We start from the raw sequence: 13,498 nt of genomic DNA, 5'->3' as shown, positions 1-13,498 counted from the left end.
TAGAGGGGAGGGAGGGGGGGAAGCGACGAGGCTCGGGCCTGGCAACGAGCGGCGCGTTGAGGAGACGCCAATCGGCGGGCGGGGCGCTGGGGAAGCAGCCAATCAGCGGCGGCGGGCGGCGGGAGGGCGGCCAATGGCGAGGGGCGGTGGTTTAAAGGGTATTTAAGGGAGGGCCGTTTGAATTCAAACAGCCTGAGCGGCCGCGGCCTGAGGTGAGCGCCTGTGGGCCTGGTGGAGCGGGCCCGGGGTCGGGCCCTCCCCGCTCAGAGGCGGCCTGAGGGGCTGCGGGGCCGGGGGTGAGGCGTCTGTGGGGGAGGGAGGCTGGGCCCCGGTGGGCAGGAGGTGGGAGAGGGCCTGAGGTGAGGCTCCGCCGTGGGCTGCCCGCCATCGCCGTGTTCTCGCCGTAGGTGAGGCTGTACGCGGGCCCTGCCCTCCTCAGGTGCCATGGACAAGAATACAAAAGAGAACCGTTCTGGGAACCCTGCTCGCGTCCCTAAGGTAATCCCTAGGCTGGTAGATACGTTCCTCTTGATCACGCAGTTTGAGGCTCTTGTGACCGTTACTATTAAACTTACTAAATAACAGAGGGGGAGGAACACAGAACAGTGCCTTCTGTGTCTAGTAAGCCACAGTAAACTTTGTCTTGCAGTCTTTCTGTTGGAGAGCAATGCCCAAGGCTCTTTATTTTCTATTACTACTATTTTTATTACTACTATTATTATGTGACTCTTGAATTGGGGAGCTCTCAAAATGATGAGGTGATTGAGGTGTAATGTAGGATCCTTTAGCTAGGGAGTAAATGTCACTAGGTAACTTACTTGAGAAATGGCTTCCACAGGAAAGCACTGCTAACGTTCGCATGCCAGTGTGGGAGTGCTCAAGATCTCTGTGACTGCAAGTGTTTATATACAGAATTGCAGATGTTCCTATTCTTTTACCTTAAAAACAAGCATGCCCTGGTAAAGATTTAAGACAACAAAAGCAAAACTTGTTTTTAGTCGTTTGTCTGTGAGTTGAACAAGAAAAAAATACATGTATCAGAGGTGTCGATGTGAGATGCCAATCATTAGTGTTGGAACTTAATTCTAGCTGAAGTATGCTAGAACAATTAAAGATTTCTTAAATATAAATGTGAACTGCCTTCACCTACTGACAGCAAAAAAAAAATAAAAGTAGTCCACTGAACCTTACTAAATAAACTCTTTTGTTTTGCTGAACTCCTGTTGCAGTGCAAGGCATCTTAAAATGCACACCATTCAAGGGAGTAGTAGCTTAAAGCTGTATATCAGTTGCAAATATTTTCTATAGTAAAGGTCTGATGGCTTACAAGTTTTTACTGCTATTCAGGCTTGTGTGGAAAAGTTCTATAGCCAGCTATAAATAAGCATGCTGTTAACACGTTGGCAGCTCTCTACAGGTAAATTCAATTATTAAAATAAAAAATCAGAATTCCCTAATATTTCATTTTTAACTACTTAATGTTTTTCCACCTCTGTATCTTACTGAGGTACAACCCACACCCAACTCTATGGTATGGGATCATAAGGGCTATATAGTGTTATTCTATTACTAATGTACAATTGTTTCTTTCTGAAGACTGCAAGTGCTGTTGTAGATGGCCCAAAACGTGTTCCTGTGTCTCAGCATTCTGCCCAGAGCCGGGTATTGAACAGTGGAGGTCAAGCACAACGTGTTCTCTGTCCCTCAAACCTTGCCCAGCGAGTTCCTGTGCAATCGCAGAAGTCTGTACCATCAAACCAAAAACTGTCTAACAACCAGACAACACAGCAGCCCCGACCCAAGTTTCTGGTCCAGCCAATGGCTAGACCCCAGGTTCCAAGCAAGACCAATGAAAAACCTCAACAGGCTCCAGCACCTGGTAATTCTGAGGATGATGTACACATATTTATCAGTCTGTGACAACTGGGATATGCCCATGAAGCAGAGTGCGGTGAAGAAAATGTAAAACTCATGCGGATGATGTGGGGGACAGTAATGTAGAGAAATAAGTGGTTGCACCCAGAAACAGAACAGCAGCATGTACTATAACTTAGATGTTACCGTACTATTTGTGTTGCCAGAATCAGGTATTTAGAGCCAACATAAGTGTTTCTTTCCTCTGGAAAGCTTACAGATCCTCATCAGTCAGCTGTGAATGAATAAAATTGGCACTCCTGCATTAGTTTCTCCAGTATGCATGCTAATCTGATACACAAGGATATTGTATGGGTGGGGGGAAGCTTGTTTAATTTCAAGAAGACTTGGAATTACACTTTGATGCAATTCTAATTATGTTGCTTTGCCAATAGTAAACTACACTAGTTTTAACTATTGAATATAGTTGAATTGTAGAGACTGCACAGAGGTTATACTTGTTCCTCGTGTGAGTTTGTGTTGTGTTGATTGGTCTATCTCTTAAAGTTGTTTTACTTATCTACTTTATGCAGCAAAAAGTTCTGAGGCAGAAAGCAGCTCTAAACAGAAAAATGAAGAGCCTACGAAAAAGAAAAATGAAGAGAATAAAAAGTAAGTTGCATGCTGAAATTTTTCCAGCTGACTGAGTGCTGTTGGGTTAGGCTTGCTTTTAACTTCCATAACTTTGTGCTGCGACTAAGCTTGCTGTGTTGTGCAAGTAGCTGCTGGCTACTCCAGTCTTTGATTGCTAAAAACAGAGGCCAAACGCTTCGTAGAGGCAACATTTCACAATGAAACCTTAGGAAAGTTTACTTGGACCTGATAATCCTCAGGAACAAGAATTTACTGTAATCTGAAGAAAAGCTTTTGTTTAATGCTTTTCCCATGAGAGAATTCTGATAACCACTGCTCTAATCACAGCGTGTACTCCTGGGAAAATATTCCTCCTTTATATGTGCAGGAGGCTGGAGTCTGTGTATGAAGTTACCTTGTATTAGGGCTAGCTTTAAAACAATTCTGACAATGCAGAATACAGAAGTAAATTGAAATGTGCCTGGCTTAGTACACACAGTTCTGTTATTGCTGTAAGGTGTGACTGATGACAGTATTTCTCTGCATAAGCATTATGAAGCCAGAGAGTAGCTTTCAGGATCTTGTCAGAGGTCTCAACATTTTGTCTGTTTGGTGGTGTTTCATTAAATCCCAAAATCTAGCTGAGATCACCAAGTATCTATTGAACAGGAGCATTGTTTGTACATGCAGGTATCAGCTTTTGTAACTTAACTATCTCTCCTTTTGCAGAAGACAATGGTCTCTTGATGATTTTGAAATTGGTCGTCCTCTGGGGAAAGGGAAATTTGGAAATGTGTACCTAGCACGTGAAAAGCAGAGTAAATTTATTCTTGCACTGAAAGTACTATTTAAAACACAACTTGAAGAAGCTGGTGTAGAACATCAACTACGAAGAGAAGTTGAAATACAGTCTCATCTTAGGTAAAGCTTAGTGAGCTATTTCTCTTTGCTTAGTTTATGCTCAATTAAAAAAAAAAGAGCTTGTTCTTGATAACATGACAGTGAAAACAGCAATTTCTTTTTAAACACATGACAACTTGAAACTAAGATTCTTACTATATTGCATAAAGAAGTAAGTCTTACCTCTGCTTCATTTGCAATGAAGCAAGCAATACATGGCAATCAGGACTGTACTGTTTTGTGTGGCATTTATATTAAATCATATGTCCTGTACCTATAAGTATTATAGTTGTACAAATACCTTGTTCAGAAAAATCTTTAAATCTTCTTGCAGGCATCCCAATATTCTCAGACTATACGGCTACTTCCATGATGTTACAAGAGTCTATCTTATTCTAGAGTACGCACCCCGTGGAGAAGTCTACAAAGAACTTCAGAAGCTTACCAAGTTTGATGAACAAAGAACTGCAACTGTAGGTCGTTCTAGCTGCTTGTACATCACTTGTTCTTATCTGGAGTACCTGAAGCATAAAGCTATCCAGATGAAATTCTGTCCGTTGTGTGAAGCTGACTCATGAGATGCTTGTTTGTTGATGCACTTTAATCTATTTCTCAATATGTTGAGAAGACAAATTACTGCACAGCATTACTTAACAACATTCAGTGTTGCCCAATGCTACAAACTCTTGGTCATTTCAGGCAGAGCTTGTATTATCTTACTTCAAGGGTGTAAGGAATCATTGCTTAAATTCAAACCATTAATTATGCTTAGGATATACTATGCTCTAGACAGTAAAGCTAGAATGCTGGTGTCTTCATGCTTGACAGATTTGTTTTCTTTCTATTTGCAGTATATCACAGAACTAGCAGATGCCCTATCATACTGCCACTCAAAGAACGTGATTCATAGGGACATCAAACCAGAAAACCTGCTGCTTGGCTCAAATGGAGAATTAAAAATTGCTGACTTTGGATGGTCTGTGCATGCGCCATCTTCTAGGTAAGAATGCAATACATAAGTTATACAGTGAAATACTTGTGTGGTGAAAATGAAAATGCTAGATTTCTTGTTAAACTTCTAGTTATGGAATGGAGGCAAATGTGAGCTTCCTAAAATACTGGGGGAAAATATCCTTTAAGAACTGGGTTACTGCAGTGAGGGTCTTAACTGGTGTGGCAAAGTGAGACAATATTCCTTCTGCTCTTTGTGTATTTCAAAACTTGCTGAACCAGAAACAAGAGGGTTGGGGCAGTGTACTGGTGGAGGCTCGTAGTGGTTCCTGAGGTGACAGATAAGAACTTCCATTGAAATACCACACACCCAGAATATACTTAGGGTATGTCTAACTGCATCTGAAAAAGGAAGCCTGTCTGACCTGTGAGCTGGTAGGAGGGGAAAAAGAAGGGCAAGACTGACTACTGTGATTTTAAATGCTTTGAAGCAAAAGTTTTTTTTTTTTTAAAAAAAAAAATATCCAAAAACATACAAACAAAAAACAAACCTATTGCTGGAATGTCAGTGCTGCTGAGTCCATCTGGGGTAGACTGCACTGAGGTATAGATAACTTAACTGCTGGCATTAACATCTTGATTTTTCTTAGAACAGATCTTAATTGCCATTAAGGGTAAATGATAAACTGTAACTTTTTTTTCAGGAGAACAACTCTGTGTGGGACACTTGACTACTTGCCTCCTGAAATGATTGAGGGAAGAACACATGATGAAAAGGTGGATATTTGGAGCTTGGGGGTTCTGTGTTATGAATTCCTTGTAGGGAAGCCACCTTTTGAAGCAGCAACATACCAGGAAACCTACAGAGCTATTTCTAGGGTATGTACCATGACTTACTTAGACTAGCTGAATTTTGCTTTCAGTTCTTCTCTTACAGCTTAACTACAAGTTGCCTTGAGGAAGGGCATGTAGAACTAGAAGTATAGTAAGACATAATGAGATGTGCACAAAACTAGGCTGCTAAAACTGTCCTCAGTCACTCCAGTATTAGCTGAAGAGACTTAAGACTTTGCCTGGCTTCTTGTTTCTGTCGTGTTTCTGCCTGCATCTGAATATCCACCTCTTCATAAAGCAACTAGTCTTTTCCACCTTTAATTTTTTTGGCTTATAAAATTTAACATTCAAGGTATTAAACTTGATTTTTCCTGTTCTGTGCTCTAGAAAGGTTCCAGGAAACTAGTCTTGTATTTGAAATACACTGAAAAGTACACTAGCACTAGCTTAACATCTACATGCAGCAAGAACCTTGTTTTCATCATAACCCTGTTGAAATTAAATAGGCACAGTGCACATCCCACAAGGCTGACAACTTTTCTTCCTATCTGTGCCTTGGAGGGTACAGCCCTGTGGCTCTTTAATTTTGATTAGTGCCCAAGAACTTTGCATAATCTTTTTTGTTTCCTTTTACCAGGTGGAGTTCAAGTATCCTGCATTTGTAACAGAAGGTGCAAAGGATTTAATTTCAAAGCTCCTGAAGCATAACCCATTCCATCGGATGCCCTTGAAGGATGTACTTGTTCATCCCTGGATTACAGCAAACTCTACGAAGTTGCCCAACAGCAGAAAGAGTGATGTTACTGCCCCACCCAGAACGCAGTCTTAACAAGGATAATCTCATTGGATCAATGAGAGGAGTTCTGTACTGTGACTGCTGTAATATAATAAGAAAAGCAGGTCTTGGAATCCAGTGGCAATAAGGAACACAAGTCTTTAGGTTGGTTGTCAGCTTGAACTTATCTCAAATTTCAGTGTAAATCTATTTGACTTCTAGCTGGAGGTTGTGGAATTCTTAATATACTTGAAATATAACTACACGTGGGCCAGGTTTAAGTATTATGCTGTTCAAGGCCTTTATGATGTGGTCTGTCATGGTTATAGATCATTGTTCCAGTACCAAGAGGCAGTTGTGATTCTGTCTTATTGAACAGTGCAATATCCCAGAGATGCCTGCCTATGAACTCATTGGGCTGCTAAGGGTATCGTACCTGTGGTGTAATCTGAAACTGAGTCAGGTGAATGCATTTGTGTCCTGAATGATGTATGGATTTTTGTCTCTAATTTTGCCTTAAATGTGAGCACTCAACGTTTAAAATAAAGACTTGTTATATATTGTTACAAGCATGGTACACTTATTGCTTCTGCAGCCCCCATCTAAATCACTTGTCTTTAATGTCATACTACAGTACAGCTTGGCTTCACATCCATGATTACAGAGCAAGGTTTTTTCTTGGTTGAAAAGTAAGCTGATATCAAAGTGCTGATATTCTTGAAAGAGGTGTGTGTGGCTACTTTTCTTCAATCACAACACAGTATTAAAAGGTAGGAAATAAATGGCATAGCATTAAGAAGCTTCTTAAGACACTAAAAGATGTTTGCAATTTTGAAAAGATAGAGATTTAAAAGAAACTGACTTAAATTGTGGTGCAACTTGTTTGTAGACAAGGAAAGACACTGAGAAACAAAACATGCAAACCACCTCTTTTCTAGTAAAACACTTCAAGGAAATGCTATGAGAAAGCAATTTATTGTATTTTTATTAACATAAGACCTTAAGGTCTCCTTCACTATTTTACAAACCATTTAAAAAATGATTTTTTTACAAGCAAGGATTCTAGATTTTAAAATATATTCTCAAATTAATTTAAAATATACTTTGCAGAAACTTATCTAAACAAATTGTCAGTTTATACAACTCTATCTTATTAGTAGGTAAGCTGAAGTCTGGTCCCAACTTAATGAAGCCCTCTTTCTTTACTGAAAGAAAAGCTCTAGCGCTGATGCCTTGTTAATAACTTCTAGGTGCATTTGCTTTAAACAATTCCTGTTTTAGAGAAGTACTTCTTGGAAAAGGAAAAGAAGCCTGTATCCTACTTCTCTAACTTTAGGACAAAGCACCTATTTTTTTTAAAACTAACTGATCAGATAAACAAGAATCTCATCACTTGACTATTCTGAAATCATTGTTACCCTTAGCTAAGAGAACAGTGACCTGAACAGCTAGAGGACACACAGAAAAGAACATGTTTCTTAGATCAGGGGCAACAGAGCTCATTACACTTACTCTTAAGATACACTGTCTGTCTACTTGACACTTTGTATCTCCACTCACTCCAGAAGGCAGCAGGTCCTGGAAAGCTAGGGAAGTGTTGGTTGCATGTAACAACACAGTAACCCTTCACTTGTTGTTTATGTAGATCCTACAGGTTTTTACTCACTAAACAGCCAGCAATAAACTTTAAGTAACAATATAATATCCTGACTTATCAAGGGTAGAAGGCAGAGCTTCCTTCAGGGACAAGCTGATATGAAACAAATTCTAATTACGGTTTAGATAGCAGCAAGGTAGTTAGCTCATAGAGGGTGCTGTCAGCTTCAGCAGCCATACAGCAAAGCAGGCATAGAGTGGGACAAATCCTGTCTTTTTAATTTTTTAAATAAGCTAGCCAAAATGGACCTGACTGCTATTCCTCATACACACCAAACAGCAGAGCATTGGCTCTGTATCCTAACAAGCAGCTGTGCACAACAAGCTGTGCCAGAGGATTGAGCATATAGCTCCCAGGGAAGCAGGCCATACTGCAAGGCTGAGTCAGTATGTCCTGTCAAAGGTTAGTATTTTGAGAAGTGTTTATCTATGTAATGTGCCTTTGTGTTTATGCTACACATTATAGATCAAGTCGGTGTACCTGCTCACTGGCAGCGGTTTCCATTTTAAGATACGGGGCTAACAGCACACCCTATCTGTGACAAAGCCATTGCCAAGGTTTTCAGGAGGTAGGCTCTAATAACAGCTTGCTTCCACAGGACAAAGGAAATGTCTCTTCCAATTTCCCCGTTCTCTGATGAACCAAGGGGTAGCAATAGTACAGAGGTGTAAGTACATATGTAGCTACCATTTATTTTTCTAGAGTGTGACCTCTCCTTTCTCACTTGCGATCTCAAGAATCCTCAGAGCACCCAACCAGTCTCGGGGTTGGACTTTCTGAATGGTAAAGGTGTTAGAGTGTAATTTAACATGTCTGAGCTGCATTAACAGCTTGCTGACAAAAAGAGAAATGACTTGCTCCTCCTCCTCTAGGGCCTTCAGCACTATTCCTTCTTCACGATTCACTAACATGGCAAAAAAACAAACTTTAATGGCCAAGGTAGTTTTCTGCCATTTTAGTTCAGTCAGATTCCTGTACAAAGAGCTCTGTGCCAGAGCCACCTTGGTACAAATGACAAGCATAAAGATGGAGGCAGACAATGTAAAAAGAACAGACCTGGAAGGAGGAGCAGATCTAAAAGATTCTTGGATCTGGCTTCAATCATCTCACAGAAGCTTAGTCCTAAGTCTAAAACTCAGGTTTACCATGGAATGTTAAGCCAAGTACCTAGTTTTGAGATCCAGTCTTCGGTTAACTGAGTAGTATGTATTACACCTCTAACTGGTACATTCAGCAGACAAAAGCATAACAACATTCTGACAGAATGTCATAATATGCTGTCATATTATTCTGTCATAATAATATTCTGACAGAATAACGTTCTGTCAGACAAAAGCATAATAATTACTCTTGATATCTGAATTGTAGTGTCTGGACGTCAGTCCCAGATCTGAGATTCATCCACAGGAGCAGAAAGCAGTTGTGGTCAGTTTTCAGAAAAAAAAAGTGTCCCCAGTACAAAAGTTAGGCCTCAGTACATGAAAAACCCATAGATACCTTGCATCTGACTTGGTCTTTGGAATATGTTCACACAGGAGGTAATTCTGGTTATACTGATTTCGCTAAACTCAGGATCTCTTAGTTTATAGCATTAAAAAAAACAAAAACAAATAAACAAAAAAAAACAACCAACCTTAGAAAGGCCAGAAAAGGACATTTTCAAATAACAAAATCTTGAAACATGAAAGCAACACAAAGAAGCTGTAGCTTCAGAGAAGTACATGAAGTACATTACCAATTCTAGCTAAAATAATTATCACTGTGCAATAATTAAGCATATGGGTACTCACTAAAATTAGCTTGGCATGGGTGTTGGATTGGAAGACCAGGATCATAACATGTCTTTTATAACAAAAACTCCTACATATTGCCTCAGATCCCAATATATATTTGCTTACCAAAAAGACCCATTCATATAGTAGGATATCATTTAATCCACAGACTATTAGGAAAATAAGATTATTTCCCAGTAATATCTATGCAGTAATAAACTACTGCTGCAGCTGTATTTTGATATGAAAAAAGTTATACTCCAAAAAAATAGATTATAAAGACCCAGAACTGTGTGTTCAAAAGACTGTTCATTGTCAAGCATTTATATTACCACTTGCAGTGGAAAACAGATATTTTAACAGCTATTTCTGAGGAAAAAAAAAAAAGAGGTGGCAAAGGGAAAAAAAGATAAGGGCAGCACTTTTCACTGCATTACATTTACCTGAAAGAACAAGTGAGAAATGCAAGAGAAGGTCAGCATTAACATGAAACCCAAATAAGTATTTTAAAGAAATTTATCAATCTGAAAAGCTACATGAATATTGAACATTAAAATAATAATAATAAAAAGAGTAAAAAACAAGAAGAAGTTATCATGGATTTGGGGTAGGTGGTTTGAAGAAACCAATCTTTCGGCAGTATCGGACAATAAATGGCACAGAAACTATAGTAATGCTGATTCGTACCGGAGCAAACAATTTGTGAATAGCATATGCCAACACAAAAGTGCTTGTACCAGCAGCCATTTTAGATTGCAGCGAGGATTCACTGAAACCAAGTTTGAAGAGAACTGCAGTCATATCCACACCACTGTGGAAAAAGAAAATAAGAATTCTTAGCTTATTTTAAAATTGCACAATAAAGAAGATTTAAATTAAGAGTATTGTTTACTCAGGGAATTTAACATGATGTAATTCCAACTCTGGAATTTGTTTAATTTTACATGTTAAATAACAAAAAACAATGAACTCTTCCAGCAGTAACAGCCAAATTATTTCTATAACAATAGTACATATAATATATTGAGATGCACTTCTTTGTTGTTTTTTTTTTACACTGGCCAGGTCCCTATGAAGTCAAACATCCTCTTAGCTATACAGCTGTACAGATACAGCATGGAGAATGTTCAGCACCATCCTCAGCATTTCCTACCTGTCTCTATTATCTGGCATTTTCTTTTTTAACCTGATCCTCTGTTTTAGTGACTGTTGCCTTCTGCAGTTTGAATGGAGTTCAGCACCCAGAAAAATAAATTTATCTCTAAGCTCCAGCACTTTCATACAGCTCTATCTCTACAGGCCATGCTACTGCTTGAGAACAAAAGATATCTCTGCAAAACAAAATAAATTCTTCTTTAGTTACTCTTGCACAGTCTCTACTCTGTTGTTTTCACCAGCCCACCACAGTCAATGAACTTATATAGAATGACCAAGCAAGTTTATATTCACTCATACCTGATTGGAAATTAGATCCATTTATGCATCAATCAATACCCAAAATTCAGAAGATTCCTGTATATAGCTCAAACAAGCACAGAGCACATCTCTTTCCAGAAATAAGCACAATGGTAGAACATTTTTCTTGTCTAAACCATTACCTAGAGGCTATACAGTCAAACCGTACCTTGACACAGCCAGGTAGAAGATTCCTAGAGATACTAATGAAATTCCAACATGGAATGAAACCCCTACGGCACCATATTCTTTGAAAACTTTTTTCAGCTGCTGGGATTTATTGAGTTTCTTGTTTTCACTGCTGAGATCTGTGGCTGCTTTGTTAGGGGATCCACCCACATCCTAAAGAGAAAACAAAACATTAATTAGCATTAAGTACAATATTATATTCTAGTCAGTTGAACAGATTTGAAAGAACGAAGCAACTGGCTTGAGTACAGTGCTACTTGGAAGGCTTTGGGAAAGACAGTAATGTGCTTTTGCTTTTTCATTTCAGAATAGCTGATGCCTGTAGGCCGAGTCCATACAAGTTCCCATTTCCAACTATTCACATCAAACAGGTGTGCTGAGCTTGGTGCAAGTTCTTACATAAATGCAGGTTCCATCATTAAAAAGAATTGTTATGGTCCCAGCCTTCCATCTGATCCAAACGGGTGCCAAGACACACTCACGCAGCTTTTGAGAAGCGAGACTGAGATGCCAGAGAATTTTGCTCATACCCAGCTCAGCTTTGTACAGCAAATTCTCATAACACAGCTAGGCAATTGATGGCACTGGAAGCCTACATGATGCCACACTGATTCCAGCCTGCTAACAACTTACTGATAGAAGAGGTCCAGCATTCAGGCTCCTACAAAGAACCCTCTGTAGGTCGGCTGACAAAAGGAAGAACAAGGGGAGTGCTACTGCTTTTGGTTCATTCCTGGACTTGGCAAGATTGTCAGCTAGGATTTATTCTGATTCTTGTGTTTTTAAAGTTTTCAAACATAATGAATAATGTTATTTTTTTTTTATTTTTATTCTTTTACTTTGGCTTATGAACCAAGACAGTACGTGAACAGAACTGAAGCTTGACTAAGAAAGAAAGAAAAAAAAAAAAACAAACAAAACACAACAAAAACTACCAACAAAAACTCACCCAACCTCTTTTTTTTTGCTAAAACCAGATTTAATACTAGACAGTAAATGAAGAAACAAGATTCAAATACTTATTTTTAAAACAAGCTCATTAAGCAGAAGACAGGGTTCACAGGTAAATAACCTTAGTACTTCCAGCCACGTAACACTGTGGCTGTACTACACGGCGGCTACTTTACCACATACAGCAGTGTTTCTGAAGTCATTCTCACTCTTCAGTTTTATTAGAGGGAAGGAGAAGGAATTCTGATTTTAAATTCTGTTCCATAAAATTTAGATACTGAGTTATGAACTGGGACTACTTGAATTAACCAAGCAGAACAGTCTCGTAACACCTACTGCCAAAACCAGCACCACATGCCTAGCCAAGCACACTCATTTATTCAACAGCATGATTTTCCTAAAAGCCGGGCATGGCTCGAATGGCATTTTAGCTTTTAACACAGTGATGTGTCATCCAAAGAAAGATGGGCACGATCTATTTAAGGAGCCCAACATGAGGACCGATTTCAGAGGAAAACATCTCATTTCAGGTGCCAGGGAAACAGGCGCTGACTGCCCACGGAGGTAGGTGCACCCTGGGCCGGTGCAGCACAGACACGTTGAACAAATGGTTCTTAGGAACCAAAACCCAGCTCCTTCTCCCTTCACCCGTGCTCCGAGCCCCCCACAGCTGGCAGTTTCTGGGTGGTGCCGAAGCAGGATGCTGAACAAACCAAGCGCTACCTGGACTGCCCCGCACGGCCCCGTCCAGCTGGGCGAGGAGCGCAGCCCACCAACCACACAACCTCCGCCCCCATCACCCCAAATCCCCCCTTCTCACCCCAAAACAGCCCCCGTCCCCCCAGCCCTGTGGTGCCACCTCCAGGCAGCTCGCAGGGTGCGGAGGGGCCGTTCCCCGCCGCCTACCTTGGCCGAGCTGCCGGCGGCGGCCCTCAGCGCTACGAGAGGGGCCGGCGGTGGGCTGAGGGGAGCCCGGCCCGGGGCAGGGGGCGGGCAGCAACGGCGGCGGCGGGCGGCGGAGGCGAGGGGGGGCCCGCGGGGCGGCGGCGGCCCCGTGCGCAGCAGCAGGCGGAACATGGCAGCGCCCGGGCCGTGCGGGCGGGCGCTCAAACCTGAGAAACGCCGCAGCCGGCGGTGGCGCGGGCGGGCGGGTTCCCGGAGCTGACAGCGGGGAGGGTGGTGGCGGGCGGGCTCCTTCTTAAAGGGGCAGCGCCCGCCTGGGGAAGGGGGAGTGTTGGGGAGGGGTGCCCGCTGAGGTGGGCGAGGTCCTGAGGTGGGACGGGGCAGGGTGCGCTTGTTTTGGTGTCCTGAGGGCTGTCCCGTGGCACCCCGGGGCGCAGATGAAGCCTGCTGACAGGGAGAGGCATCACCTGTGAAGCGTTGTTGGCAGACCACAACCTTAACGTGCAAAATAAGAATTAAAGACACCAATAAAGTACAACCCCTGTGGGACAAGCATGGGAGGTGGCGGGGAGGTGGCTCTGGCAGGGGGCTCCCTGTGTCCCCATGAGACCCATTTTTAACTTC

At 41.5% G+C, this 13,498-nt stretch overlaps 2 protein-coding genes across 2 annotated transcripts; one reads left to right on the top strand and one right to left on the bottom strand.

Moving 5' to 3' along the window:
- The first annotated feature begins 83 nt into the window (after nucleotides 1-83).
- AURKA (aurora kinase A) lies at nucleotides 84-6,516 on the top strand. Its single transcript, XM_027442790.3, has 9 exons — nucleotides 84-212; nucleotides 408-498; nucleotides 1,597-1,879; nucleotides 2,448-2,526; nucleotides 3,217-3,408; nucleotides 3,722-3,860; nucleotides 4,239-4,387; nucleotides 5,043-5,217; nucleotides 5,810-6,516. The coding sequence occupies exons 2-9, from the start codon at nucleotides 445-447 to the stop codon at nucleotides 5,999-6,001; spliced, it is 1,263 nt and encodes a 420-aa protein (XP_027298591.3). The 5' UTR covers nucleotides 84-212; nucleotides 408-444; the 3' UTR covers nucleotides 6,002-6,516.
- A 390-nt stretch (nucleotides 6,517-6,906) lies between these two features.
- Nucleotides 6,907-13,139, bottom strand: FAM210B (family with sequence similarity 210 member B). Its single transcript, XM_027442875.3, has 3 exons — nucleotides 12,878-13,139; nucleotides 11,001-11,173; nucleotides 6,907-10,187 (listed from the first exon to the last, which is right to left on the bottom strand). Exons 1-3 carry the CDS (start codon nucleotides 13,046-13,048, stop codon nucleotides 9,971-9,973), a joined length of 561 nt encoding a protein of 186 aa, XP_027298676.3. The 5' UTR covers nucleotides 13,049-13,139; the 3' UTR covers nucleotides 6,907-9,970.
- Nucleotides 13,140-13,498: the final 359 nt, after the last annotated feature.

Source organism: Anas platyrhynchos, chromosome 21, assembly GCF_047663525.1.
Source record: "Anas platyrhynchos isolate ZD024472 breed Pekin duck chromosome 21, IASCAAS_PekinDuck_T2T, whole genome shotgun sequence".
Lineage (NCBI taxonomy): Eukaryota > Metazoa > Chordata > Aves > Anseriformes > Anatidae > Anas > Anas platyrhynchos.
Note: the sequence above shows the minus strand (reverse complement) of the source record. Positions and strands in the feature narration are given on the sequence as shown.